Source organism: Tiliqua scincoides, chromosome 5 (genome assembly GCF_035046505.1).
Source record: "Tiliqua scincoides isolate rTilSci1 chromosome 5, rTilSci1.hap2, whole genome shotgun sequence".
In the NCBI taxonomy this organism is placed as follows: Eukaryota; Metazoa; Chordata; class Lepidosauria; order Squamata; family Scincidae; genus Tiliqua; species Tiliqua scincoides.
In genome coordinates, this window is record NC_089825.1 from 9,759,986 (window position 1) to 9,785,957 (window position 25,972).

Sequence of the window (25,972 nt, forward strand, 5' to 3'; positions counted from 1 at the left end):
ACTTATTAGTAGAGAAGCTCTAAAATGCTGATGCAATAGAATAAACATGTGGTTAAATGTACAGCAAGTGTATGTACAGAGGAGTCCACTTTAACTGCTCTGCTATTGTTATACTGTGATGAAATGTGCAAACCAAGCATTTAACAGTGTGCAGAAATGTACACAGGAAAATTAACACATCTGGAGCTTTTGAAACAATTCTTTAATTACTAGAAGGTATTATTTGCATTCACGGTTACAATAAAGATTGGAGCTAATAGGTCCAACCTCCAACACTGCTGATATATGTGTTCCTTCTATTTCAAGAGGGCTTGCAAGGGCACTTGCCAGATGACCCATGGAAGTCCCATTAAAATTAATGAAGTGTGCTGAAGCAGTGTTTGGTGGATAGTGCCCAACAACAACATATAAATTTCTTTCACAAGTTGCTGTGTTCTTCCTGTTTTTAGTCATATTATATAGAGCTATTGATTAAAAAAAAAGTTAACTGTTTAGAAATATATAGAGAGAGATCTCAGAATGGAATTCACAATAAGTGCCAGAAGCATGGAAACAATTAGTAGCACTCTGCACAGTAATTCAAGGTTTTTTTTCTTCTTTAATTTAAAGCTCAAGCAAATGAAGATGTGCCCCACAAGCATGTTTAATGGTTTTGAGTTAATAAAAGCCAGCAGCCTGGGACTCTCCTTGCATGCAGGTCTGCAAGGGGATGGATCAGGAGAGGGACGAGATTGTCCTGTTGGTATGTTTAAAGGGAATTATTGGTCCATTTCATTATAGTTACAGGCAGCAACCTTGAAAAAAAAAAAGCATACTGCAAGTAACAGAAATTAAAATAATGAGGCATCTGTAACTTCATAACTGATTGTGAGGAATAATAATTTTAAATATTAAAAAGTAATAGTGCAATCCTGTGCATATCTACTCAGAAGTCAGTCTCACTGAGTTCAGTGGAACTGACTCCCAAGTAAGCGTGTATAGGATTGCCACTGGGAAGGAAGTTAAGTATACCAAGGAACTTACAGTACTGAATAACAGTTCAGTCAGATATGTCCAAAAGCTATTAGAAGAACCCCTTTTCTGCTCTTTAAAAAATAGTTTACATTTTGGGATTTTTTTTTTTAAAAAGGTAAATTAATCTCAAAATATAAGCACAAGGATAGATGCAACTTCTTCTCTAATTCTAAAAGAAAAGAAAGTCAACACTCAGCAAGCTGCCAACAGGGACCTTCGAGAACTTCTGTGTTTTTGCCCTCCTACCCATTAGGAGAAAGTTGTGCTCTTTCGAAACTTGGGCTTCTGCTACTGTGACCGACTTTTCCTCCACAGTCAAGATAACTGTGCAGGCCTATGGACTTAGAGCTCAGATTTGCTTCTATTCATTGCACAAAGTTGAAAAGTAAACAACAGTTAAGAAAAGCATCCACTCGCCAGGGCTCAGCATGAAGTGGCATTGCCTCTTTATGCAGGAAGTCGAACTTCTGTTTACTAACACGCGGCATTGTTCAGTGGGCTTGCTGGCCTTTGTAAGAACAATCCCAAAGTCTTTTTTTTTAATTAGGCCCCCTGCTTCTTTTATTCAGCCCTAGAAAAGTTTCAAAACATAAGAGAACACTATGTTGCCAAAGACACATTGAATGCATTTCTCACAACACTGTATATTTCCTATTAGCAAGGTTTATGTGTGCTTTCAACATGTGAAATTTAGCACTTCAAGGATGTAAAAGGAACTAGAGGGATTGTTCTTGCCACTTAAGCCAAGGCCACCTCAGTGTATTATTATTTCTGAATGTCAAAACAAGAACAGAATATGCATGTTAACTGTTGAACTTTAACTGGCAATAGAAGTTGGTGAAGACCCTATCAATATGCGGTTACAATAGAAGACACACAGTTAAGGTCAGGTCACGGTTTCCAACAACATTCACAGGGACCAAGGATAACAAAACAGAGAGACCCTTTTGGGAACCTCCAAGGGATGAGCTGCTCATTGTGGAAGTGCTTTGAGTATTGCGTTCACTTCTTCTGCGACCGCCGTCAACGCAAACTCAAACTGTTCCTGTGGAGAGAACAGTCAGATTAGTATTTTGGAGTGTTTCCAAGAATCCTGACTTAACATCTAGCAAAACATCCAGGACTAACTGTACAGAACAAAAGGTGGAACAGAAAATGCCCCAAGATAAATTGTTCAGGCAGTGTACTGCGTGACCTCACTGCTGCAGCTCAGAGTGACCTTAATGGCAAATAACTCAAGAAGCACCATATCAGCACATGCAAAATGTCTGTGAGCAGGAATCCACATGAAGTTTCTCCCAATATGTAGAGGGAAATGCAGCAAAGAAGGGAAAACAGATCTGAGGCCTCCTTTTCAGATTAATCTTCCTATGATAAGCTCCAGATACAATTGTATATTTTTATACTTGCATAGCCTCTCCTTTGAGAAGCTCCCAGCAGCTTACCTGGGAATTCCTGTAAGTTCCCATTCAGGTACTCACTGCCTAAGCCATATCTTCTCAGTTTTATCAATGCTTGACCAACAATGCTCAATTATGTATTGGGGAGGTATCTTGAGGATGCACAGCTTTGTTGCTTGTGAATTTTCAGAAGCTTTATTTTAACTTTCAGAAATGGATTCTAGCAACTCACCTCTAACATGCGTATGGGCTAGATGCTAACCTTTTGCACTGTGGTGCTCTGAGGCTGGGAGCATGTACTGTGAAGGGAAGGAGAGTTGTGCTTGGGGTAGGCTCCCTTCCAAGTGCAACACTCATTCACAGAAGGAGCTCCAGGACATGAAGTGCAAAAGGTTAGGATCCAACCCAAAATGTTTTATTTAATGTATGTATATTGTGCCTTATAACCCCAGAGGTCAGGTAAACACAAATTATAATTCATACCTTAAAGACATATCTTACACTCACTTCCTAATACTCATGTTGATGTATGTCAGAACAGGCTCATGGCAAGCTCTTCTTATTGCAGCCAACAGAACCACACATTAAAAATGAGTTCTGACTGAAATTTCAATTCTCTCACCTCTTCCGGATGTCTCTCATTAGTGCATGTCTAGAATTCTAGTTGCAGTTAAACCCAGAAACATAATGGTGGATCAATAATATTAAAGCTTCCAGGAAGAAGCAATGGGGAATGAACAATAGCAACACAAACCTGACTACTTTTGATTCTAGAAATAATTGACAGCTGAAATTAATACAGAATATTTGTGTGTGTGTGTGTGTGTGTGTGTGTGTGTGTGTGTGTGTGTGTGTGTGTGTGTGTGTGTGTGTGTGTGTGTGAGAGAGAGAGAGAGAGAGAGAGAGAGAGAGAGAGAGAGAGAGAGAGAGAATAATCTGCAAAAGAATATTACCCTATCTCCCATTTATAATACCTCTAGACCTAGGTGTAAGAGAAGCAGTAATGACTTCTTTAGTGTGCATGTGTATGTGTTTTGTATATTGTAATTCTTTTGACTACAGAAAAATATTCTTATTGACCTTTCCATTCAGTGGGCAGCAAACATATGGGGCATTGTCTAATCGAAGCCCAATGTCATTGCTGTTTACTTTGCCCACAGATACACTTTAATTGGCTTTTCTAGACTGATTTTTAATCCACTGTTTTAAAATTAGTTCAAGAAGTACATTCCTTATTTGTATTCAACTGAGAGAGAACATAGTTTGTTTAAATCTGCCACATGTACAGAATTCTCTAGAGAATGCACACTGTTGGCACAGAGCCAGATATTTAGAGTTTGCAATGCCCTTGGCACAATAAGTCATTTGGGCAGCTTTAATAAAAGAATGAGAGGCCAAAAAGAGAAAATGAAGGTGAATCAGTGTTGCAGACTAGATAATAGCAGTTTAATGTTAATTATGAACTGTTTTATAAGATCCAAAGAAAACCATAACCTAAAGCTAATACTGTCCAGAGCTAGTACTGGATTATATGCTAGAAAATCAAATTTCTATGTCAAAAATCTGAACTATGCATTTGAAATACATTTTGTCAATTATGCACATCTTCCTAAAGGTCCACAGTCTCCATTACTCTCATTAAGCAATATTCAACTTTTGCAGATTGTGGAGCATTTTAGCAAGAACTAAAGGTTCTATGACAAACTGCTCCAAAGTATATGAAGACACCTAGAGATTTCAGGTTGTATAAAAAAAACTGTGTCCTGCCATTGTACAATTGAAATTAATAGGACTCAAGTTAGTGTCATTGATAACATGGCATAACAAATTAGTCTCATTGATTTCAAGGATGCTTAATCAGGATTCACTTTATTTGAATACAACCCTTTCAGTGCAATCCTATGTGTGTTTACTCAGACGTAGGTACCACTATGTTCTATGGGGCTTACTCACTGCAGCCTTTTGGCCCATTTCTATCCTCAACTGGCCTGTGGGGCGCAGTGACATTGATGCAGCCTCTGTTGCATCCTGTGGGCCAGCCAGATGTGATAGAGAAGTAAGTAAGCAACATTCTTACTTACCTACACTGTGGTGCCATGATCCCCAATGGGTCTACTCAGATATGATGAGTTCTTTGGCTAGCACAAATCTGAGTGGATCCAAGTGGGTATTGTGAGGCCAGGTGGGGGCATAGGATGGTGACACTGGTACTGCTAATAACAGCCTGGTATTCACCTCTGACACATCCCCATTCCAATCCTTTCCCTCCCCGCCCACAGGCCACCCCTGTGCCAACTCATCTCCTCCTCTGGTGGTGGCTGGGTTCTCTGGTGGCGTGTGCATGCCAGCCTTTCATGCTGGTGGTCCCACTTTGCACATTGTTGCTGCAGCAGCAGTGCCAACCAAGTGGCCCTTGTGAGGACAGAATGCTCATTTTGTCAGTGGAAGGTACCTATAAGATTAAGTTGTAAGCCTCTTTGCCATGAGCCAAGTTTACATTTACCAAGTAAATTTTACAGTTGCTGAAATTGTCCATTACAGTTTTTACATATTCTGCCTCCTTGGTGGTGATTGTTAATATGACCACTGGTGCTTGTTGGGGTGAAAGATCAATAATATCTCTGTGGTGTTATATTGCTTCTATGGTCTAGTAATATATGGTTACTGTTACCCATAGCTTCTAACCCAGTGGTTCTCAAAGTCCTACTCAAATGTTGAGACCACGGTATTTGTGGGGGTGGAGGTAGTGGCGATATTGCCCAAAGCTAAATGTAAAAGTATGACATACTATGCTCTAACTTCAGTCTTTGGTGCTGATCTTCAGTCTCCTAACTAATATCCTTAACATATGACTCAGTAGTGTACCAAGAGCGGGGTGGGGTGGTGGTGGTTTGCCCTGGGTGTCAAGTCTGCAAGGGTTGTCAAATACACTGCTGAGTGGCTGGTAGACCTGGGCTTCCCTGAAGATCTTGAGAGGGAGGCCAGGTCTACCCGTCACTTTGAGCATCCTGCCTTGAGAGTCAAGTACCTTTGGTATGCCACTAATCCCCCTTATCAATCCCCCCAAAGAAATAATGCAGACACTCGCCCACAAGTTGACAACACAGATAAGTCGAGGGCAGGTTTTGAGCCAACATCATGGAATTTTCTATGACCCTCGGATAAGTCGAGGGTTAAACTTAGGGGGGTGTCTGACTATAGTTTTGTCTGATTTTACCGAGGCCAGATCCTGAAAAATAACCTACCGCTAATTGTTACCTAAGAACTGTAGTCTCTAATTTATTAAAAACATAGTAAAAGATCATAAGATACATTTTTATTCTTTTTAAATTCTGGTCTTCACCACCTTTTTGTAAACACTATCAGAGTAAGTGCACTGCAAACTACATACCAGCAGAACAGTGGTTCCCAACCTGGTATTCATGTACTCCCAGGGACACTCAACAGGACCTTTAGGGGTACTTGAAAAAGAATGGCATAATGCAGGTCATGCTCCAGAATGCCTTGCAAGACAGGAATGCTTTGCAAGGACCAGCAAGGCAGGAAGGGAGGTAGCTAGTTGACTGTGAAAGCCCCACGAATAGCTAGTTTTTGGTCATCAATTCATGTATGAACCAGTGATTGAAAACCAGCACAGTAAAAAAGCTGAAACGTAATATGGAAAGTGATCAATTAGCCAGAATTTCTCAGCACACTTTTGGTGCAAAACCATGCAAAGGCAGAGTCTTCTGTTCTTCAAACAGATGAAAAGAGAAAAATGTGTGATGAATATATGAAGTCTGGGCTTTCACAGAGAGGAGATGAGGGCTTGTATTATTAATTACAAACATTTTGCTAATAGGAAGGGTACAATTTATGGAAATGGGCTGCCAAGGGATATGCCAGTGAAAAAGGTTGAACCATGAATCAAATCCACCTTTAAGGTGTCTGGTGTGTTAAGCCAGAAGCTCTACGTACAACATACAACCCATAACACATAACTGGGAGTGTGCAATCCACAGCAGAGAGATGCAGCTGCATATATTTGCAACCCTTTTTACTCAGAAGTAGACCCACTGCTTTCCATGGGTGTTCTTCTTAAGTAATGGTGCACTGAATTGTAGCCTGGGAAGGAGGGTCCCATCCCGGTGCTTCCAAAAACAGACCTGCTTTGCAAGCATTTGCCAAGCAGAACCAGGCTGCAGCAGAAGGAAGGAGATTAAAAGGTTAACTTTGGTTGGAATGTCCCAGTTGCCATAGAAAGGATCTGTGCCCCGCCTGCCTGGTGCCTGCCTGCTGCTTGAGAAACTTGGTGCCTGCCTGCCTCTTGAGAAACGAAACTGTTCAGAGTTGAAAGGCTCTGTCCTCTGATTGATCAGGCGAACTGGAGCTCGATTACTTGGCAGAAATTTCACGCACTATACATGAGTATCTATGGTAGGTTTGGAGAACCATATTCTCAGTAAGTTTACAAACGTAATGCACAGTTTATCCAAAGATCACAAAGGTGTTTTTTTTTAAAGCATACGTTTTATTTTGTTTAGTAGACTGCTGTCTTTTATACATTTTAATTCCAACTGACATTAAAATTTTTTACAAGTGAAAGAAAGAAACAGAACCCAAAGAAACTATTCTGGGTTAAATTAGGATGTTCTACTCCCTTCTTTTCTTATGGGAAAACAGCTTTAGTGCAAAGACTTAATATATTGAAACCCAAGCGGTTTATTCACAATACCTTTGTCTGGACCATGCCCGGTCTCTGGTCTCTCAAGTGCTCCAGAGTAGCAGCAATATCAATCTCTTTAGCACCTGCAAAAAAATAAATAAGTTGCCAGTTGGCCTGAGTTCAAAGTGATGATAATATGCGCCGCATCTGTCAATCTCCTACTATTGGATTCCCTTTGGGCTAACAGCCCACTTGAAAATTATACAGTCATCTCTCAGCAGACTTGGCAGGCTGCTCAGAAACTGGCATTCTCCCTCCTTCTCCAAAGACAAAAGCCAAGGATATGTTTGATTAGCATTAGTTATTTAAAAAATAATCAGTGAACATGTTCTTAAACCGATGCCTCCATTGATACTGACAAGGGACAAAATGGATTTATTGTAACTTAAGAACTCCAACTCATTTCCATGGGTGTTTCCAATACATTTGTCATAAGTTTTTATTCTTATGTTTGATATACTATACCACTGACTATTTCAGTGTTTATCAGTTTCTTTGGCATATGTGGGGGGAATCTTTAGTGATCTCTGGCCTGTTCTTTAAATCACACTGTTCGGCTTTGGGCCACAGAGGCCTGCTGGGTCCTTGAGGGGTAGCAGTGGGGCACTGCCAGGTTCAGCCTCAGCACAGACAACCCATCCCCAAATGCCTTAGTAGGGTTGTGAGGGAACCAGGTTGCGTCACCCAGTTCCTCCTCCCCTAGGTTTGTTGGTTGGCAACCTTCAGTCTCGAAAGACTATGGTGTAAGCCTACAGCACCCGGTATTCCCAGGCGGTCTCCCATCCAAGTACTAACCAGGCCTGACTCTGCTTAGCTTCCAAGATCAGACAAGTTCAGGGATGTGCAGGGTAACAGTTGCTGCATTCCCCTGGGTTTGCAGGGTCTCTAACCCCTGTGGCTGCTGGCTTCCACTCTAGCTGGAAACCTAGCCAATACTGACCCTCATCCTCAGCTGGGCTGGGTTATATGTGGGAGGCCAGCCCCCTCAGGCCTCACCCCTTCCCACCACTGAAGTGGACACTTTATGTGGTGGCTCCAGAATGCCCTCTCTGACATGTTCCTGGAGCCTCCTCTGACCCAGCAGTGTTCTTCTGGTGTTTCTCTTTGAGTCAGGCATTTTTGCTACATCTCTCCAATCCCCACCATGGACTTGCCAGGCCTGGGTTACTCCCAATTCACCGGCCTGCAGATCAAGGTATAAGATCAAGGTATAAGAGTGACAAATTCTTGACTAAAATATGCAACTTATCCCTTAAAATGGCCACGGCGCCATATATTAGGAGGGTGAAGAAGATCTTGAAATCCAAACTCAACGCAGGAAACACTATCAGAGTAATAAACACATGGACAATTCCAGTCATACGATACACAGCTGGCATAGTACACTGAACCCAAGCTGAATGAGAAGTGCTACAGAAAAATAATGGCAATGAATCATGCCCTACATCCACACACTGACATTAATAGACTTTATTTACCCAGAAGCGCAGGTGGGCGAGGGATGTTACAAGTGCACCAAATTGTACAAGAAGAAAAAAGGGCATTGCAAGAATGTGTAAAGGATAATGAAGAAGATGCCTTGAAGCTGATTTATCAAGAAAACACACTGAATACCAGTGATCTGGTATTGGACAGTGATACAATAACAATCAAGCTGGCTTATGAAACAGATCAAATGAGCATCAGGAAAGAAAAATGGCAAAGCACTCCATGGACATACACAAAAGTCAAGCAGAAAAGGTTGATTAACAAAATTTGGCACTGGCTAAGAACACGCAGATTAAAGAAGGAAACAGAGGAATTAATTTTGGCTGCCCAAGACCAGGCACTAAGGATGAATGTATACAGAACCAAAATTGAGAAAACATCTACAAACAGCAAATGTCACTTGTGTAAAGATGCTGATGAAACTGTGGACCACCTAGTCAGCTGCTGCAAGATTGTGCAAACTGACTACAAAGAAAGGCACAACAAAGTTGCAACAATAATTCACTGGAACTTGTGTAAAAAGTATGAACTGCCTGAAAGTACCAACTGGTGGAACCACAAAACTGAAAAAGTGGTAGAGAATGAAGAAGTCCAGGATTTTAGAATACAAACCGACAAATATCTGCCACACATCACACCAGACATTACCATTATTGATAAGAAGGCTAAGAATAGATCAGGGGTGTCAAACTTGTCTCATACCGAGGGCTGAAAAGCATTCATGATGCCTGCTGAGGGCCAAAAGTGATGCCATTAGGTAGGAAGTGATGTCATTAAACAGGTTATAACAAAAATAAGCACTTTTTCTCACTTAGGAACTCATTAGCAGCAAATGACAGAAAACACACAAATCTTGATCATATTTCAAGACATGGGAGAGTCTAATTTTCATGTGGACTGCCCTTTCCGCAGTGCCACCTCAGCACTGCTAAGCAGCTGAGAGCCCGAGGGCCTGATAAAAAGCTTCCACGGGCTGCATCCAGCCCCCGGCCTTATGTCTGACACCCTGGTCTAGATAGTAGACACTGTAGTACCTGGTGACAGTACAAGAGAAGATCAAAAAATGGAAAAAATCACCAAGCATAAAGATCTACATATAGAAATTGAAATACTGTGGCATATGAAAGCAAGAGTCCAGTAGTCATAGGGGCCTTGGGTGCTATCCTGAAACACCTGGAAAAGCACTTGAACACCATCGGGACGAACACAAGCACTATCAGGGTGCAATCCTAATCAGCACTTAGGCCGGCATATGTGTCCCAGGAGGGTCGCAAACGTGCCGTAAAGCACATTTGTGCCTCTGTGGAAGGGAGCTGCGTTGGTGCATCTAGATGCGCCAATGCATGGAGGCCAGCAGAAGCCTCCGCGGCGGCTTTCTCGCTGCCTCTTGTGCCTGTGCACCCGCGTCCACACAAGCGTGGGGGGCATGGAGGAGGCGGGAGAAAGGCGTTTCTGGGTGGGGGAGGGCGGGCGATGGGCAGCCCCGGGGGTGGGCGTGTGGGTAGCTGGGGGCGGGTCTGGGACCCGGCGGTTATGCTGGACTCCAACCCCCATCCCCGGGGAGAGCAGAGCGGCTTCAAGTCGCTCCGTCTCCTCGGACTTGCGCCACCTCCAAGAGCTTCCCCTTGCCTCTGGCTGAGCTGCTGCAGCCAACAAACCTGCGTTGGATGCAGTGCAAACCTCCTGGCTTGCCTGCTCCAATACAGGTTTGGATTGCATCCTCAGTCAATTAAAAAAGGCCGCCTTACTAGGAACAGCACATATACTACGGCGATATTTGTAACGTAACAATATAAAAACAAAAATAGCTGCCTATCCTAGGTCATTGGGAAAGACTCGATAGGTGGCTATATACAAAATCCATTCAAAAACATGACTGTGTGAAAGTTGAAAATAATAATAACCATATGTGCAGATTTTGCCAGGAAAAGAATGAGAATGTGTCTCATCTCATGTGCGAATGCAGTAAGATCGTGCAGACTGATTACAAAGTCAGACACAATAGAGCTGAAAAAGTAATCCATTGGTCATTAGGAAACAGTACAATTTGCCAGTATCGAAAAATGTTTGGGAACCTCAAGCTGAGAAGGTGTTGGCGAACAAACAATTCAAGATCCTGTGGGATTTTAAAATTCAAATGGACCGACACTTTGAACATAATACACCGAATATAATAACAACAGAAAATCAGAATGTCTGGCTAGCTGAAATCACAATTCCTGGAAATGCCAGTTGTTGAAAAAACTAGCAAAAATGATAAAATGCCAAGACCTGGCCTTTGAAATCATGTGACTATGGACAAAACATATCTAAGTTGTTCCGACTGTCATTGGGGCACATGGAACAATCTCAAAAAGTTTTGCAAACTACTTTAAACAACTGCAGCTTACTGAAATAACACCATCAGATTGACAAAAAAGGGCGCTTTTAGGAACATCACACATACTGTGCTGATACCTCAGGCTGAAATTTGTATCAATTGCTCAATACCAGTTTACTACTGTGTTTCATGTAATTTGGATAATAATAGCTAACAAATACGGACCAAGTTTTATTTTGCCACTGAGGGAACTATTTCACCCATGTAGGGTCAAGTCTCTTCTCCTGCGTAGCAGTGAAGCAAGGAGTCTGGCATCAAACAGCTGGCATGCCTGAGAATCAACTCTCAGGAGGACTAACACATCTGGTCTGGAGGAAAGATGCCAGCATTGCACACCATGAAACCATGTAGTGCTTTCAGGACAAAACATGTAGAGGTCTGAATGAAGCTCAACGTTGTTTTTAACACTGTGCATTCTGGACAGGAATTCACTACTCCTGTAGCGTTAGGGTGGTGTAGTGGATAATGTGTTGGGGGTGAGACCATAGACCCCTGTGTTCTTGGCCATTCATTGGGTGGCACTGAGCAAGTCACCATCTCTCAGAGCTTCTTGGAGATACTGTGGGATACAAATATATAATCCTATAAATCCTCAGAAGGGATTTTAATTATTCCCCAGTATCTCAACACCACAGATATGGACAGCAAGTAATAATGGGCAGTATGGGAGACTGATATTAATATACCATGATATTAATGCTTCGTAGTCATTGAAGCATGAGTAGCAAGATGCTCAGTTGTGGATTCATCCCTGATGCTGTAACTCATAAAGCCTGGCACTGCTTGGCAGAACCAAGCAGGGGATAACAGGAGATCCAGGGCTTTTGGGGTGTTGCCCATGGGTTCCTCTCACCCAGTCATGGTCCCTGATCTTGACTGGATGACTACTGTATGAAGAGAACCCACCCATCTCATTTTGTGTCAGGCTTCAATTTAATTATTTAGTAGATTTCTATTCCACTTTTCATCTGGAGTCCCTAAAGCGGATCACAAGATTAATAAAACAGATATTTGAAACACCAACCGCAACCAAACAAAAATAAAGTCAGTCCACCAGGAGCAGGTATCTGAGGGTATCTTTGTCTCCCTCCCTGCCTCTCCTGGATTCCAATTCAGAGGGCCCTTGGTCGTTAAATGTTGCATCAACAATGTGGGATGAATCCATTAGTGAGTTGTTCCCACACCACTGCTATAACATAGGGATACATTTTTATTCCTGCTTTGTTTACACAAAGAATATAGAAGGTCCAGTGAGTTACCTATTGTTCAGGTCACATTAGCATTACCTTCTTCACTTTCAAAGTAATTTTCAAAGTAGCTGTGAAGAGTAGACCTGGCAGATGTGGTCCTGGACTCAAAAGACGTAAATTTCAATTAATTCCCAGCTCAGAGACAGATTTTCCCATGTTACCCCGAGGCAGTTGCTTAATCTGCATTTCAGACAGCTGCAGAGCAACAGTCCTAGGTGGGACCAAGGAATCTGCTCTCAGCACAAGTTTTAGTTGAATAACTTCTGTTAGTCTTTTACATTCTTTGGTCAAAAAAGAGAAGTTGTCAAAGAGTTTCTGATTAATGGATTAGGTGAATTCATGGTTTGTCTATTTCTGAAAATTAAAAATCAAGTACATCTATTATTTAAAAAACTGTTTCTGTATTAAAAAGACCATATACTGCATCTATCATAATCACACATTTGTTCCATGTCTTTTCTCCTAGGAGCTAGAAACCTTTCAGTGCTAGGCTGAAAGACAGTGATCAGTTCAAGACCATCCATGGACTTGAAGCCAGGCCATTGGGGTCCAACACTCTATCCATGACATGCAACATACTTGCTGCAGAATTATCTTTAGACTATTCTCAATATACATATAAACACATTGTTCTTGCCCAGTCTGGGAAAGCCCCTCTGTGCTACATTTTGTTTTTCAGGTGTGTTTCTACCATGTTGCAGCCTGAAGGTGATACTGCAAAATGTCAAGAGACAGGTCAAATAAACCCCAATTGCCTTTTTGAACTGACATTCTTGTTGAACCCACCAACTACCTAAAGGTCTAGTTTTAAGGTTTGCTTCACCAGCAAATAAGCTTAAGAACAGAGCTTAGCAGCTATTATATGTTCACAAGTTAAATGTAGGAAAAACATTATATCGTTGTAGTGTATGGTGAGGAAACAAAGAATGGAAAAGTGTCTTTTTTTTCCTGTGTTGAAGACATTATTAAAACTGGGGTAGACTAAATTTGAGTTTATCCCCCTCTATTTGCCTAGTGAACTTTCACCATAGAGCAGGGATCTCTAAACTTTTCAGCCAAAGGGCCACATCAAATATCTGGTACAATGTTGAGGACCAGAAAAAAAATTAAATAATAAAATTTAAATAAATACACTAGAGATGGAACTTAGATGAATGAATAAATGAATAGGTTCAAATGCCCAAGATTTCTCCAAGCACCAACACAGTCTAAGAAATAAAGCACACACTTAAATGAACCCCTATTCCCCTACCCCACAAGCACAACTCTGGTTGGTCAACTGGGCCAGAGTCTCTCAGGGGATCAGAGACTGGTCGCGGGCCAGATAGAGGCTGGTTGCGGGCCACATCTGGACCCTGGGCCGGGGTTTGGAGACCCCTGCCATAGAGGAAAAACAAACCTGTGCTTTTTTCTTCTTCAATAGCCTTGCTTTTTCCTTTTGGTTTCTCAATATACGGAAGCAATATTGAGGAGCCATGCTGCAGGAATTCAACGCAATGATACCCACATCAACCTCTAAAACAAAGATGGTGGGTTATGGTGCTAGAACGTTACCATAGTTCTAAAAATAAGGCTGCTGCTCATGAATAGTTATATAATGTTCTCATGTAGCATGTTCTGTGCCAAGGCTGGAGGCAGTACTACCAAGAGTTTTTATATGGGCAATGATGAATTCCAGTATGTCATGCAGAAAGGCACTGGATGATTGCAAGGAAGGCAGTACAGAAAAATCACTGAAATATCTTCAGAGATACTATCAAAGGGGTCCAGATGATAAAGAGAGCCTTAACATTTCTCTGATATAAAAGGTTTAAGGAGAGATCCTGGAGTTAGCCAATCAACTTAAAGTCTACACCTATTAACCATGACAGCTAAATAGAACCTTCATGATATGCTGGATCCTAATCATTGCTGATAAGACTGGTTTGGTCTTTGTTTGAGGTTTATTTCTCTACCCAAAGCATATACTGTCATGGGTATACAGTCATGGTCTGATCAGGATCAGAGATCTGACACAGAAACATTAATGGTCAGATGATGTTTCTAGTATTGGAGTTAAGAGAGAGTTTCTGGGTACAGTGCTCTTTCTCGAATGGTTGGAATGGAGAACGCCTTCAGAGTCTGGGAAGGTGTCACGTTCCATCTCCAATAGGACTAAGGAGATGGGGCAGGTGTGTGCGTGCTGGCGTCCACGCACACGCGTATGTGAAGGAACAGCGGATCAATGGCCCAATCCTATCCAGGGCTCATGGAAGCAGATCTCAAGCAGTCCAGCACTGCAAGAGCTGTGTTGCTATTTTGCACTTTGGGCCATCACTGCAAATGACTGGAGCCCTCATACACTTCCCACTAGTTTGCCCAGCCTGCACTGGAGCAGGTAAGGTGGTGATGGGGGCAGATGAGGGGTGTGTACTGTGTCCTATCCTCCTTCCCAGGCCTGATCTCTTGACATGGATTAATGTTGAATTGCACCAGCTCTGACTTGACCCATCACAGCTGCTGGGGGCTTTCCCAGGGCAAGGGGATGGGACAAATCTCCCTGTAACCTGAGAAGATGTCAAGCAGCTGCAATTCCCCCATGGGATGCAGTGGAAGCCACATTTTGTTGCTGCATTGGCAGGGGGAATTTAGGTAGGATTGGACTGAAAACCTCACAGGATATATTTTCATGTATATATTTTTACTTATCCCAATTTAGCTACAATTTGTGAAGCTTTAGATGAGACTGATTATGAAGTATTTTTCTAATGCAGGCAATCACTTTTGCAGCACTTTTTCTTAATCAGGTTTCTGTTAGTTTTCCTTCCTTTAAAAAAAAAAAAGTGAAAGCCTATTTATTACCTGATTTCTGCTGGTGCATATTAAGACTTTTGCATGGATGTTTAGGGGTAGGCCACTGGCCAAAGCCATTTTCTCAAGCCAAGCAGCAATACATTTTAATGAATTGCAGCCTTTCATTCTCGTCTGTATGAATAACCGGTCAGCCACAGTTTATTAATTAAAACACACACATTAGGGAAAGGAAAACCACTGTTTTAAAATATAAAATGGGGTGCATATATAGTGTGAGTGCTGCTCTCTACAGTATGGAATTATAAAAATTACTTGCTGTATTATAGATATGATCAGCAAAGCATTGCGGCAAATGTCTAACTTTCTGTCACCCAAATGAAAAAAAAACTGAGGGCAGCAGGGGTGTGTGCCCCTCCGTGCTGCCTGAATCCCATCCTGAATGCCGCCTCTGCTTCCACATACACATGTGTCCTCCCATGGAGAGGGGAGGGTAGGCAGGCAAATGAGAGGGCATGCCGTCATCCTCTTTTCCTTTTATTTACAAGTCTGATGGGCAGCCTCCCTAGTTTAACATAAGAACAGCCCCACTGGATCAGGCCATAGGCCCATCTAGTCCAGCTTCCTGTATCTCACAGCGGCCCACCAAATGCACCAGGGAGCACACCAGATAACAAGAGACCTCATTCTGGTGCCCTCCCTTGCTTCTGGCATTCCAACATAGCCCATTTCTAAAATCAGGAGGTTGCACATACACATCACGGCTTGTAACCCGTAATGGATTTTTCCTCCAGAAACTTTGCACTGCTTCTGTTTTAAACGAAGAGGCACAGCATCCTCTGCTCCTGTCCATTGCAAACAGAAGCAGCCTGGAAGCTGTCTGTTGCATTTGTCGTAAGGGAAGGGAGGCTCCAAATAGCCTTTACCTTCCCACTTTGCTGCTTTGTAACCATCAAATGGGCATGGGGATGCAATTTGTAGTTGCTGCAGTTTTCCCTTCCTCCTCCTCCTTGCTTGCTGTTGCTGCAATCCTCTTCCACCTTGTTCTTAAGAAGTCAGAAGAGGATCGGAGCCCCCAGTGGGCCAGCAGGCTGGAGAGGGAGGCAGACAGACAGGGAGCTCATCCACTCACTACTCCTCTAAGGATGCCATTCTGTGTGACTGTATCATTTTGCCGCTTGGCAAGGTCGGCCTTCCAAGGCAGGGCTATTCAGAGGGGCACAGGTTCTTTTTTTTTTGCTAGTTGCCAATGAATTCTATGGGGCACAGGTGAGAAGCTCACCAGAGGAAGGTTGCAGGTTTAGCCCCATCCTCAAATGGTGTCCCTGACTGAACCCCTTTATTACTTTTTCCCCTCACAAGAAAGAATGGCAGCATTTGGAAGTATGAAAAATAATGCAATAGAGAACAAAAATTTTCCCTAGTATACAATCAGTTGTCAAAGCTATTTCCAAGATGACCGCTTGCTGGGGTGGGGGAGTGAGAGATGTGTATTGTGCATAAGATGTACTGTGCATCTCTGTGTTCTTTGTACTATACAGATGGTCCCTTTTCCACCTGACAAAATGATGAGGATTTCACTAGCACAAGCCAGAGGTGGTCTTGACTGTGGCAAGCAGTCAAGAAAAAAATATAGGGTGGGAAAAGAAACTGCTCAGTTATAATGTAGTCACTGGAAGAGAGAAGAATAAAAATAAATGCCTCAATCCAGATGAGAAATTGTATGTGGATCATTTCCAAGAGCAGGAAACTAGAGGCATAAAATCAGATGTGCTTCAGCAAGTCTACTTCAGTGCTTTGCTTTCAACTGGATGGGCATCCTCACCTATGTTTTGGCACCACTGGGCTGTACTGGGGCAAAAACTGCCAACTGACTAAACTGCCAATCAGTAGTTATGATGAGGTAAGAATGTCACTAAAGGTCATGCCAGGGCAAAAGAACAGTCCTTTCTCTTGTTCTGGCACTGCAGAGTCCCAATACAGAGAAACAGGATTTTGGAGCATGGTGACAGAGATGTGGGGAAGGAGGAGTGCCAGAATGGAAGAGCAATAATCAGGGTTGAGGGAAAGTTTTGGGAAAGGTGGTGAATGAGGGTAAGGGGGAATACCTCGGAAGGGACAAATAGTGAAAGGAGGCTGCGATGTCTATGGTGTTCACACAATTCACATTTTTGTAAACTCAGTTTATGTAGTTGACTTCATAGTAGTAGATACCAGTTGTGGGATTTGGGAGAACTGTGTTATACAAATTACTCCATAAATGCCAGACAGATTCCATTCTGAAAATGTCTAAGTGAAGTGGCCACAGAGCCAGAGTTTGAATTCAGAGATTCCTGCCTTGAGGGTGAGAACTTTTGTCCATGTACTGCAAATCACCATAGGCTGTGCAGATAGCATATACAACCCTCATGAATGGAAGTGTCCAGCAGATCCGATGTAACAAGGCATATTGCCATCTTAGATAATCTATTCTAATCAAAAGGGCCCAGAAGCTCTTGAAAACCTTCCTGAAATACCTTCTCTGCCTGATATCCTCCCAGACCTTTCTATTTTGTATGCTGATATGCTGACCTTCTAAGTCATTTGTCTTGATTGCTCTGCCCCATGACTTGATTTACCTGTTTGTAAAGCATGTCAAAACAGGTTTTGGTGCCAGAATGTTATTGCTTGGTTAGCCTTCACTATGCCTGACAACTTCCCCTCTGCCCTGCCATCTTTTACCAGTAATTACCCATCAGGAATTCACCTTCTCCCAACCTCAGTAGGCCTACAATTATCCCTGGTGTTCAGAGCAAATGTGTGCGATTCCCCATGAGCTGCCACCCAACTCGCTGTGTTAAGGCACCCCCAAGTTGAGCTGCTCTAGGGTGTTCCAGAGCTGAAATCACAAAAGGTATCCCAAGCCTTGTAACCCGTGTAACCTTGGGACCTCTGGCAGCGGAATCTTCATTGTATCAAAGACCCTGAATTAACACTATCAGTCTGAAGGTTGCATGCACCATGGACAATAGCCAAAAGTCCCTAGACATAACTGTTTTGGATGTGTGTGTATAGGCTTTTAAACATGTCCCTGCGCTAACAACTTTTGGTACAGACATTATTTTTAAAAGACTGTCAGTTTGTTGGAAAGCAACTTCCTCATGGATCTTGCTGCCACTTGGCACTCCTCTTTGACAGAGCTGCAGGGATTCTGTGAAGTCAACCAGCCAGCTTGTGGGAATCCTTTGCTTTCAAGAATGCTACTTATTTGACTCGTTTACATAGTGGGTAGCTGAGCTAGGCTTGACAATTGGCTGACTTCAACCACCTCTGTCTAAGGCCCACACAGAGTGCCAAATACGTCATTCCTGAGTGAATTAAACAGCAACCAATTCTGGTTTCAGCAGCAGCGGAGTGCAGCATGTGCTTTGAAAAAAATCAGATTCTTTGAAGAAACTGTCTATGCATGGGGTTTATTCTTCCACACTTGTGATAATGAAAAACACTTGCTTCTTAATAAACGTTATTTGGCTAGGCCTGACATGTCGCTCACTATTCTTAGCAGCCTCTCAGAGTCCACCAGATTCCTGCTCTGCAATAACCAAGTGCATTCATGCACCACAGTGAAGCTCTAGTCCTAGTGGCAAGGTTCTGTTCTCTTAGACTATTTTTGAGCTGCATTACACTGAAATGTCTGCATTTATGGGCCCATTCCTTCCTTAGAGTTTTGAACAACCATTTAGTAGCAAACAAGGAAGGACTACACAAAATATGAAGAATTTCCCAGCAAATACTTTTTCTTTAAAGCCACAACATTTAAAAACTCTTTCTATCTTTTAAGTCTCATTGTACTTCATTAACCGAACCATTAATTTAAAATGTCAGCAGCACAACAGAAACTGCACATTGGAACTACTAGAAGACAAGCCTGAAAGCAATTCAGTGCTCCCTCAATTGTGAATTAGAAGTCTTCTATTTAAAAGAAAAAACCTCTGATTCGCTTCTTCCCCCAAAGTTCTGCGCAGTGACATTTTCGGTTTACTTATAATACAAAATTTCTGCTGCTGGCTTTATTAACTTGCCCACACTCCAGCAACACTTTGTATGCAGAAATGCATCCCAACACAGTGGTTTTCAAACTTTTTAGCACTGGGACCTGCTTTTGAAAATGACACTCTATCAGGACCCACTTAGCTTTGGTTGGCAACCTTCAGTCTCGAAAGACTATGGTATAAGCCTACAGCACCCGGTATTCCCAGGCGGTCTCCCATCCAAGTACTAACCAGGCCTGACTCTGCTTAGCTTCTGAGATCAGACGAGATCGGGCATGTGCAGGGACTTCTTAAAAAAGGTGAGCTAGAAATAAAATTTTTTATTTATTTACAAGTAATTTTATTTACTTGAAAACAACTCAATCCATTTTTCATAATGAGGCTGCCCTAATGAATAGCCTCAAGCTTGAGAGGTGGGCAGCCCAACCCTGAGCTGCCTGGTGCCCAGGACTGCAGCAGCACCAAAATGGCCGCCACTGCCTCTTACAGACACAGGGCATCCACCGGTGGCTCCTGACATCTCCTTAGGGGAATGCCAGTCACATTGATTTGCAACCTAATTAAGCCAACATGTGGTACAAAAGCAGTGTACAGCCACATGCTTGGACTTAATTGGATTGTGAACTTGTGAATCAGGTGGGCAGTCCAGAGTGGGCACCACTCCGCAGTACAATGGCACTGAAACAGCCACCACTGTATCCTGAACATCAGTTTCCTTACCCCACGTCAGATCCTTGCATACCCTATGGGTCTACTTGGATCTGTATCAGCTACTTAGCTGGCGCAAACTGAGGAGACCTAGAGCAACAAGGCCCAGGATGGTGGGATAGGATTTGGCAGCAGCCTCTGTTGCTGTCCCTGCCTCCCTCCCAGGCTTGAACTGCCCCTAGGCTGTCCTCTCCTGCCCAGTTTCTCCCCTTGCAGCCTTCCCCTCCTTTCCCCCCACCCTGGAATGCCTCCCCGTCGCTTGGCAGGATACCCACTGCTGGTGGCTCCCAGCAGTCATCCTATGGCAGGGTGGCCAAGGGTGACTGACACTGGCCTCCATGCCAACACTGCTCCTTTCTTGGCAGCCGCAACGTGCCTTACGGCATGTTTTCAACAACCATTGCCAGGGCATTGAAGACAAGCACTGCCCGGCAATAGGATCGGGTCCTAAATATTGCTCTAGGTGAAAATTAAATACGGCTGGATTAACAGAATAAAGGCATGTGAACAGTAAAAATATTGTTTTGCATAACTCTGTTGCTTGGTTATAATGTATGTGGTGAACCCTATCACAGCACATGGCACCTTACAGTGCAAGACAAACAAAAGACCCCAGCCTTTGCCCGGAGGATCTATTTCAATAGTAGGGAGATAACAAGGGATAAATGTGAGCAAATGTCACGGCACGTATGTAAGCTTTGTCTTCAGCTGGGGATGAAGATTAAAGGTTTATATCAAAGGCTTCATAGAAAAGGTAATTCCCATTCATTTCAGTGGGGTTTGCAGGGAGGGGCATACGGACTGTAACCTTCGGTACTGATAATTTTCTGACCGCAGATGAAAAAAATGAGTGTTGACATTTTGATGCTAAGAGATTTATATTTTTCCAAGACAGAAAAATGTTTATACAGTCAAAATTGTTGAGATTCTCGCCGTGAACCAAATGCAGCCTAATCTGAAGCAGCTCCTTCTGTCTTTCTCTCGGACACTTGCAGAATCTGCCAGAAACCCTTCAAGATAAAAACCCAAACACTCCACAAATGCATTGTGCTGTTGTTTGAGTGACAAAGGGAACTAAGCGGCTGGAATGCGTGTTCTCTGCACAGCTCTTCTCCAGCCACCATGAGATCTGTAAATATACCTTACCGTTTTCTCAAAAACAGTGCACAGGACCAAACACCCGAACACAATATTTCTGCATCCATGATGAAATTTCCTAGGCAATTCACACATTAAGTGAAATCGAGCAATGTATTTTAAAGAACTGGTCAAGTGTGAAACTCGTGTAAACAAAATCTGACATTTCAGTAAATTTTTCTTAAAATTCCACAGAACTACTTAAAATTAAAGATTTCTTACTTGTCTTAAGTGAATTAAATAAGAGGTAGAAATCAAAGGTTAAGAAATACAAAGTTCTAAAAAATTGTATTAGTAAACAAGCATTAGGGCAGCTGTTCTCAAACTTTTAGCACCAGGACTCACTTTTTAGAATGACAATTTGTCAGGACCCACGGAAGTGATGTTATTAACCTGGAAGTGATGTCGTGGCCAGAAGTCACATCATCAAGCACGAAAATGTTTAACACCCTCCCATATGACAATATCGTCAAATCAATTAAGTAAATTAAATGTTTACAATAAGTATAAGTTTAAAAATTTATTTAAAATAAAGAACCCTCCTAACCAGATGCTGATCTGTTTAAAAAAAAATTCCCCAAACATCCCAAAGGCTGCAATCCTATCCACACTTACCCAGGAGTAAGCCCCACTGACTAGCATTGTTAATAGCATATACGTAGTAGCCTGTTAAAAGTACTGATCAGTATGATCATTTCCCCAAATGCAGTCACATACCATGGTAGCAGCAAGTCCAATATATTAAAAAATAAAATACACATTGAAATGAATGGGGATTCACCTGAAATTGGTTCATGACCCACCTGGTGGGTCTCAGCCCACAGTTTCAGAAACACTGCATTAGGACATTCCTTCACTATGAGCATGAACAGGAGTTTTGATAAACTATTTCAAATGTGGAAAAGTAAATTAAGGAAGAAAAAAGTCTCTTTTCCTAAGCACGCACTATTTAAAATACTACTGAAAACTTAGAACTTTTTATTAATTACTGTCTAGTTTTTCCTTGCTGAAAATAAGTGGTCCTCTATTAACTTTGAATTAAAAATACAATATTGTCTACTGCCTGATAAACCACAGAGAGGAACAAGAACTCAAATTATTCTACATTCTTAAAAGTTCTTTAAAACACACACCTTGAAGGCTCTAATCCTTAAAAGTCTTTTTGTAAGACATGATAGCAGATGCTGGCCTTGCAGCTGAGCTTGGATTGAAAGTGCACTTGCATTTTTATGTTTAGCACTGAAAGACTCTAAAGTTAGTGCCTGCTTCACAGAGAAGCATTGGCAATGGTTTTCTTTGGTACTTGTGCAATTCATTCTTTAAGAAAAGGAAATGGAAAGAGAGATTTCATGTCCTGAACTTCAGGCCTTTGATCATTTGATGCACATTGGATCCTCAACCTGGGCCCCAAACTTCTCAGGCCAGACAAAGGAAGCCTAGGCCTCACAGATCGGGCCCAGATTCCTATCAGAACAAAACCTTTGGCTGCCTCACAGTGTGACAGCCTGGGAAAGGCCCACCTCAGCAGGGCTGAGATGCCCGCTCTGCCCTTTGATCTTTCATTTACACTGCCCAAAGCACCAGGTCAGAGATTTCAAATTGCACCCCCCCCCCCCCGTGGCAGAGGGGAGCAGGTCAAGAACAAAATAGGGTTGACCAGTCTTAAAAACCCTGCAACTCTTTTCTTTGGCCAGTTTCACATGACTTGTTTTGCATTGTGCAACACTAAGCCCACGCTTAAAGTGGAATTTGACATTACATGGTACAATGGAGTCGATAAATGGCATTCTTTAGAGCTCTTGCAACAAAGTCAATCCTTGAAAGCGTGAAGCTAGAAAATGCTTCTTGTTTACTATGGCTGTGTAAGAAAATTATATATATCTTCCAAACTTTCTTTCATTGCACTTCCTTGTTGCTGAGGACGGAATTGAGGTTAAGAAATGTTTAATAGAGGTGGCACATCTGTTTTTTTCCTCCATTATAACTTTTATTTAGAGAGATCAAGGTGTCACTTGAAATTCAAAATGTTCCAAGTAGCTGAAATGCCTTTGCACAAATGCAAAAATAAAATAAAATTGCAATTGTTTTTGTAAAAACGAAATGAATAATTTTCACCACAGTGCATGGAAGACCTTGGCATACAACTAGCTAATTCTGCCATGGCTACCAAGATCCATTGACCTGTATATGTGTAACAAAAAAAAAATCCATACCCTTGTGTTTAGCAGGATTGTGTTGCTAGAATCAAAAATAAATAACCCTCCCCTCCACCGCAAATATTCTCTAACAGCATATCCTTTAACATTCCAGAGATTAAATAGGAACACCAGATATATGAGTACTTGTGTGACCCCAAGGGCATGGCCGAGTTGGTGCTGGTGAGTAAGGTGGCAAGTCTTGTTGATCTGTGGGCACAAGAGCAGGAAAGATTCCCTGATCAACCAGTTGATGTAGTTTGACATGACAGAGTATGTGATGAGGATAACCACTGCATGTTAAATAACCTTAAGTTGACATCCTGTGTGCAACTGAACCCTGTGCTCCAGGTTTATCCCTGAAACAAAAGTTGCAGGATTATTGGTCATGAAGAGAAAACCATGATAAAGATTTCAAAACACAATGTATATCATTGGATCAACTTTTGTAGGGTGTCATACTATGCCTGTTTTTGAACTATGCAGAATTCCTCATTATACAAGGCAATTTTTTTTTTTTTTAAAAAACACCACTTTGTTCTGGTTCTTTGTTTGCATAGAGGTAGATGTTTTGTTTAGTTTCCACTTTTACTCCTGCTGATAATGGTGTTTGCATTGGTTTTGAAATGTTATTTAAAAATATTGCTGTTTATTTTTAACAGATTATCCATTGTATGCACATATGCACAATCCTGGGAGGAGGAATGAAGGACCTGACTTAACATTGCACATTAAAATCCAGATTAATAGTATACACACATTGCCCACCTAACACAATGATTTTCAATCTTTTTCATCTCATGGCACACTGAAAAGGTACTAAAATTGTCAAGGCACACCATTTTTTTTTTTTTTACACAATTGACAAGGCACACCATGTTCTTGGTGGGGGCTCACATCCCCCAATGGCCCTACTAATAAATGAACATCCCCCAAACTCCCATGGCACACTTGCAGACCATACATGGCACACTGGTTAAAAATGGCTGAGCTAACATGAAAGAACAAATATGACTTCAGAGATAGCACAGGATAGTTTCTCAGAAAAAAAGAAAAAATCCTCAGATGCACCAAAACAAATGAAAACTTTTAAAAATACCTAATGAAAACTGCAAGTATTTAAATCTTTAAAAGTATATATAAATAATACCTTAACTTGCAAAATCTGATAACAGAGGAAAAACAGAGAAGATAAGCTATTTCTTAGCAGAAGACTCTAAGCATGAAACTCCATAGTTCGAGGAATGCGTTTCTCGCTCAATTCACAACTAATGGATTACCAATGCAGACAACCATCCAATCACATGAAAAGTCTTACCTTTACCTCACATATGGCCCAATCCTAAATGGGCTGGGTGGTAGCAGAACATGTGTTCTGCTGACTGCTGTAAAGCAACCAGGGTCAGCCTTAAAGGAGTTCCAGCAGTGCACAAACCCACATGCTGCTGAAGCTCACCGGAGTCTTCCCATATGCACCAGAGCAGCAGGAAGACTCTGTCAAAGGAGGTAAGGTGGCAGGGGAGGTGGGACAGGGTATGGGGAGAGTGGAATGGAAAGGGGGCAGGTGTGGCATTAGTAGTGGCTGCCAAATCCTAACCTTCTTCCCGGATCCTGTAGAACCAGGACACGGACTGCACCAGCAATTTTGCTAGTTTCGGTTTGAGTAGAATCCCCCCCCCCAGTGCCGTGGAGGATTACCCCCAGTTATGGGAATGATTGTTCCCTTACCAAGATGAGACTGCTGCAACTGTCTCCCCACAGGCTGCAGCCACTTTAGCCCTCCACTGTACTGGTGGTGGGATATGATTTGGCTGTTAAGACATGTAAAAATAGGTGCAAAGAAAAGGTCTGCAACACATTTGTTGCGATAGAGATGAACAAGCAACCATGTAGTAAGTTAGCTGTCTGCATCATCTCAAGGAGCCTAGAGGTATGAACAGAGAAGAAAAAACAGAAGGGCATAGGGTAGGGGTGAAAGGCCAAGGACCCATTCTTCCTCACTGTTAAATTCCACTGCCATCAATGCTGCTTATCTGCTATCCTTTCTGTGCCTTCAGGATTGGCAGCTGGGGAGCCAGATGGTACAGTCCTAAATTGGCACAAGTATGCCAGGTGATGACCCCCAAATGCATAAGAACAAGACAGCATAATGTTAAACATTCCCATTATGATCTCCTTCCCAAGCTGGCCCATCTCTTGTGTCCAGTGGCCCAATCCTATCCAAGGCTGACCAAACGCATGCAGCAGGATAAGCAAGACCCGAGCAAGGAGTTCTCCTCTCTGTAGCTCTCCTCAGACCTGTGCCAGTTTTTTGGCTGCTGTGAGTCTTAGGGCGCAGTCCTAACCCCTGATGTCAGTGCTTTCCAGCACTGGCATAGCGGTGCCAATGGGACATGTGCTGCATCCTGCAGTTGGGCGTCACTCACGGAGGCCTCCTCAAAGTAAGGGAATGTTTGTTCCCTTACTTCAGAACTGCATTGCCCTTATGTCAGTGCTGACATAAGGGGTTAGGATTGCGCCCTAAGGAGCCTCCAGGCATGGTCCAGGTTAGGAAAGGAAGATTCACCATGCATGGTTGCCACCGGGATCCACCTCCTGAACTGCCCCTCACCCAACCTGATCCCCGCCCTTATCTGCCCCTGCCTCAACTTATTGGCAGCGGCGGAAATTCTGAGGCCTGTCGCTGCCAGTGTAGGGCTTGTAGAATACTGTACCATAAGCAGTGAGCTGCAGAACAGCAGAATGGCTCCAGCAATGGCAGCCCCGGCAATATGCTCCTGGGTTGCAAGATCCCATGCAGGGTATTGATAATAGGATAGAGATGCTTGACATACAGAAATGAAGGTGAAATATTCCCTTGTATAAATGGTGAGA

At 42.5% G+C, this 25,972-nt stretch overlaps 1 protein-coding gene across 1 annotated transcript in view; it reads right to left on the reverse strand.

Annotated features, from left to right (window-relative positions):
• Nucleotides 1-231: 231 nt before the first annotated feature.
• PTPRN2 (protein tyrosine phosphatase receptor type N2) overlaps nucleotides 232-25,972 on the reverse strand; it is a 636,554-nt gene continuing 610,813 nt past the window's right edge. Inside the window, exons 22-23 of the mRNA XM_066627523.1 lie at nucleotides 7,129-7,202; nucleotides 232-2,059 (exon numbers count right to left, since the gene is read on the reverse strand). Coding sequence (XP_066483620.1) covers nucleotides 1,988-2,059; nucleotides 7,129-7,202 — 146 coding nt within the window. The 3' untranslated portion in view covers nucleotides 232-1,987. The remainder of the gene's footprint in view (nucleotides 2,060-7,128; nucleotides 7,203-25,972) is intronic.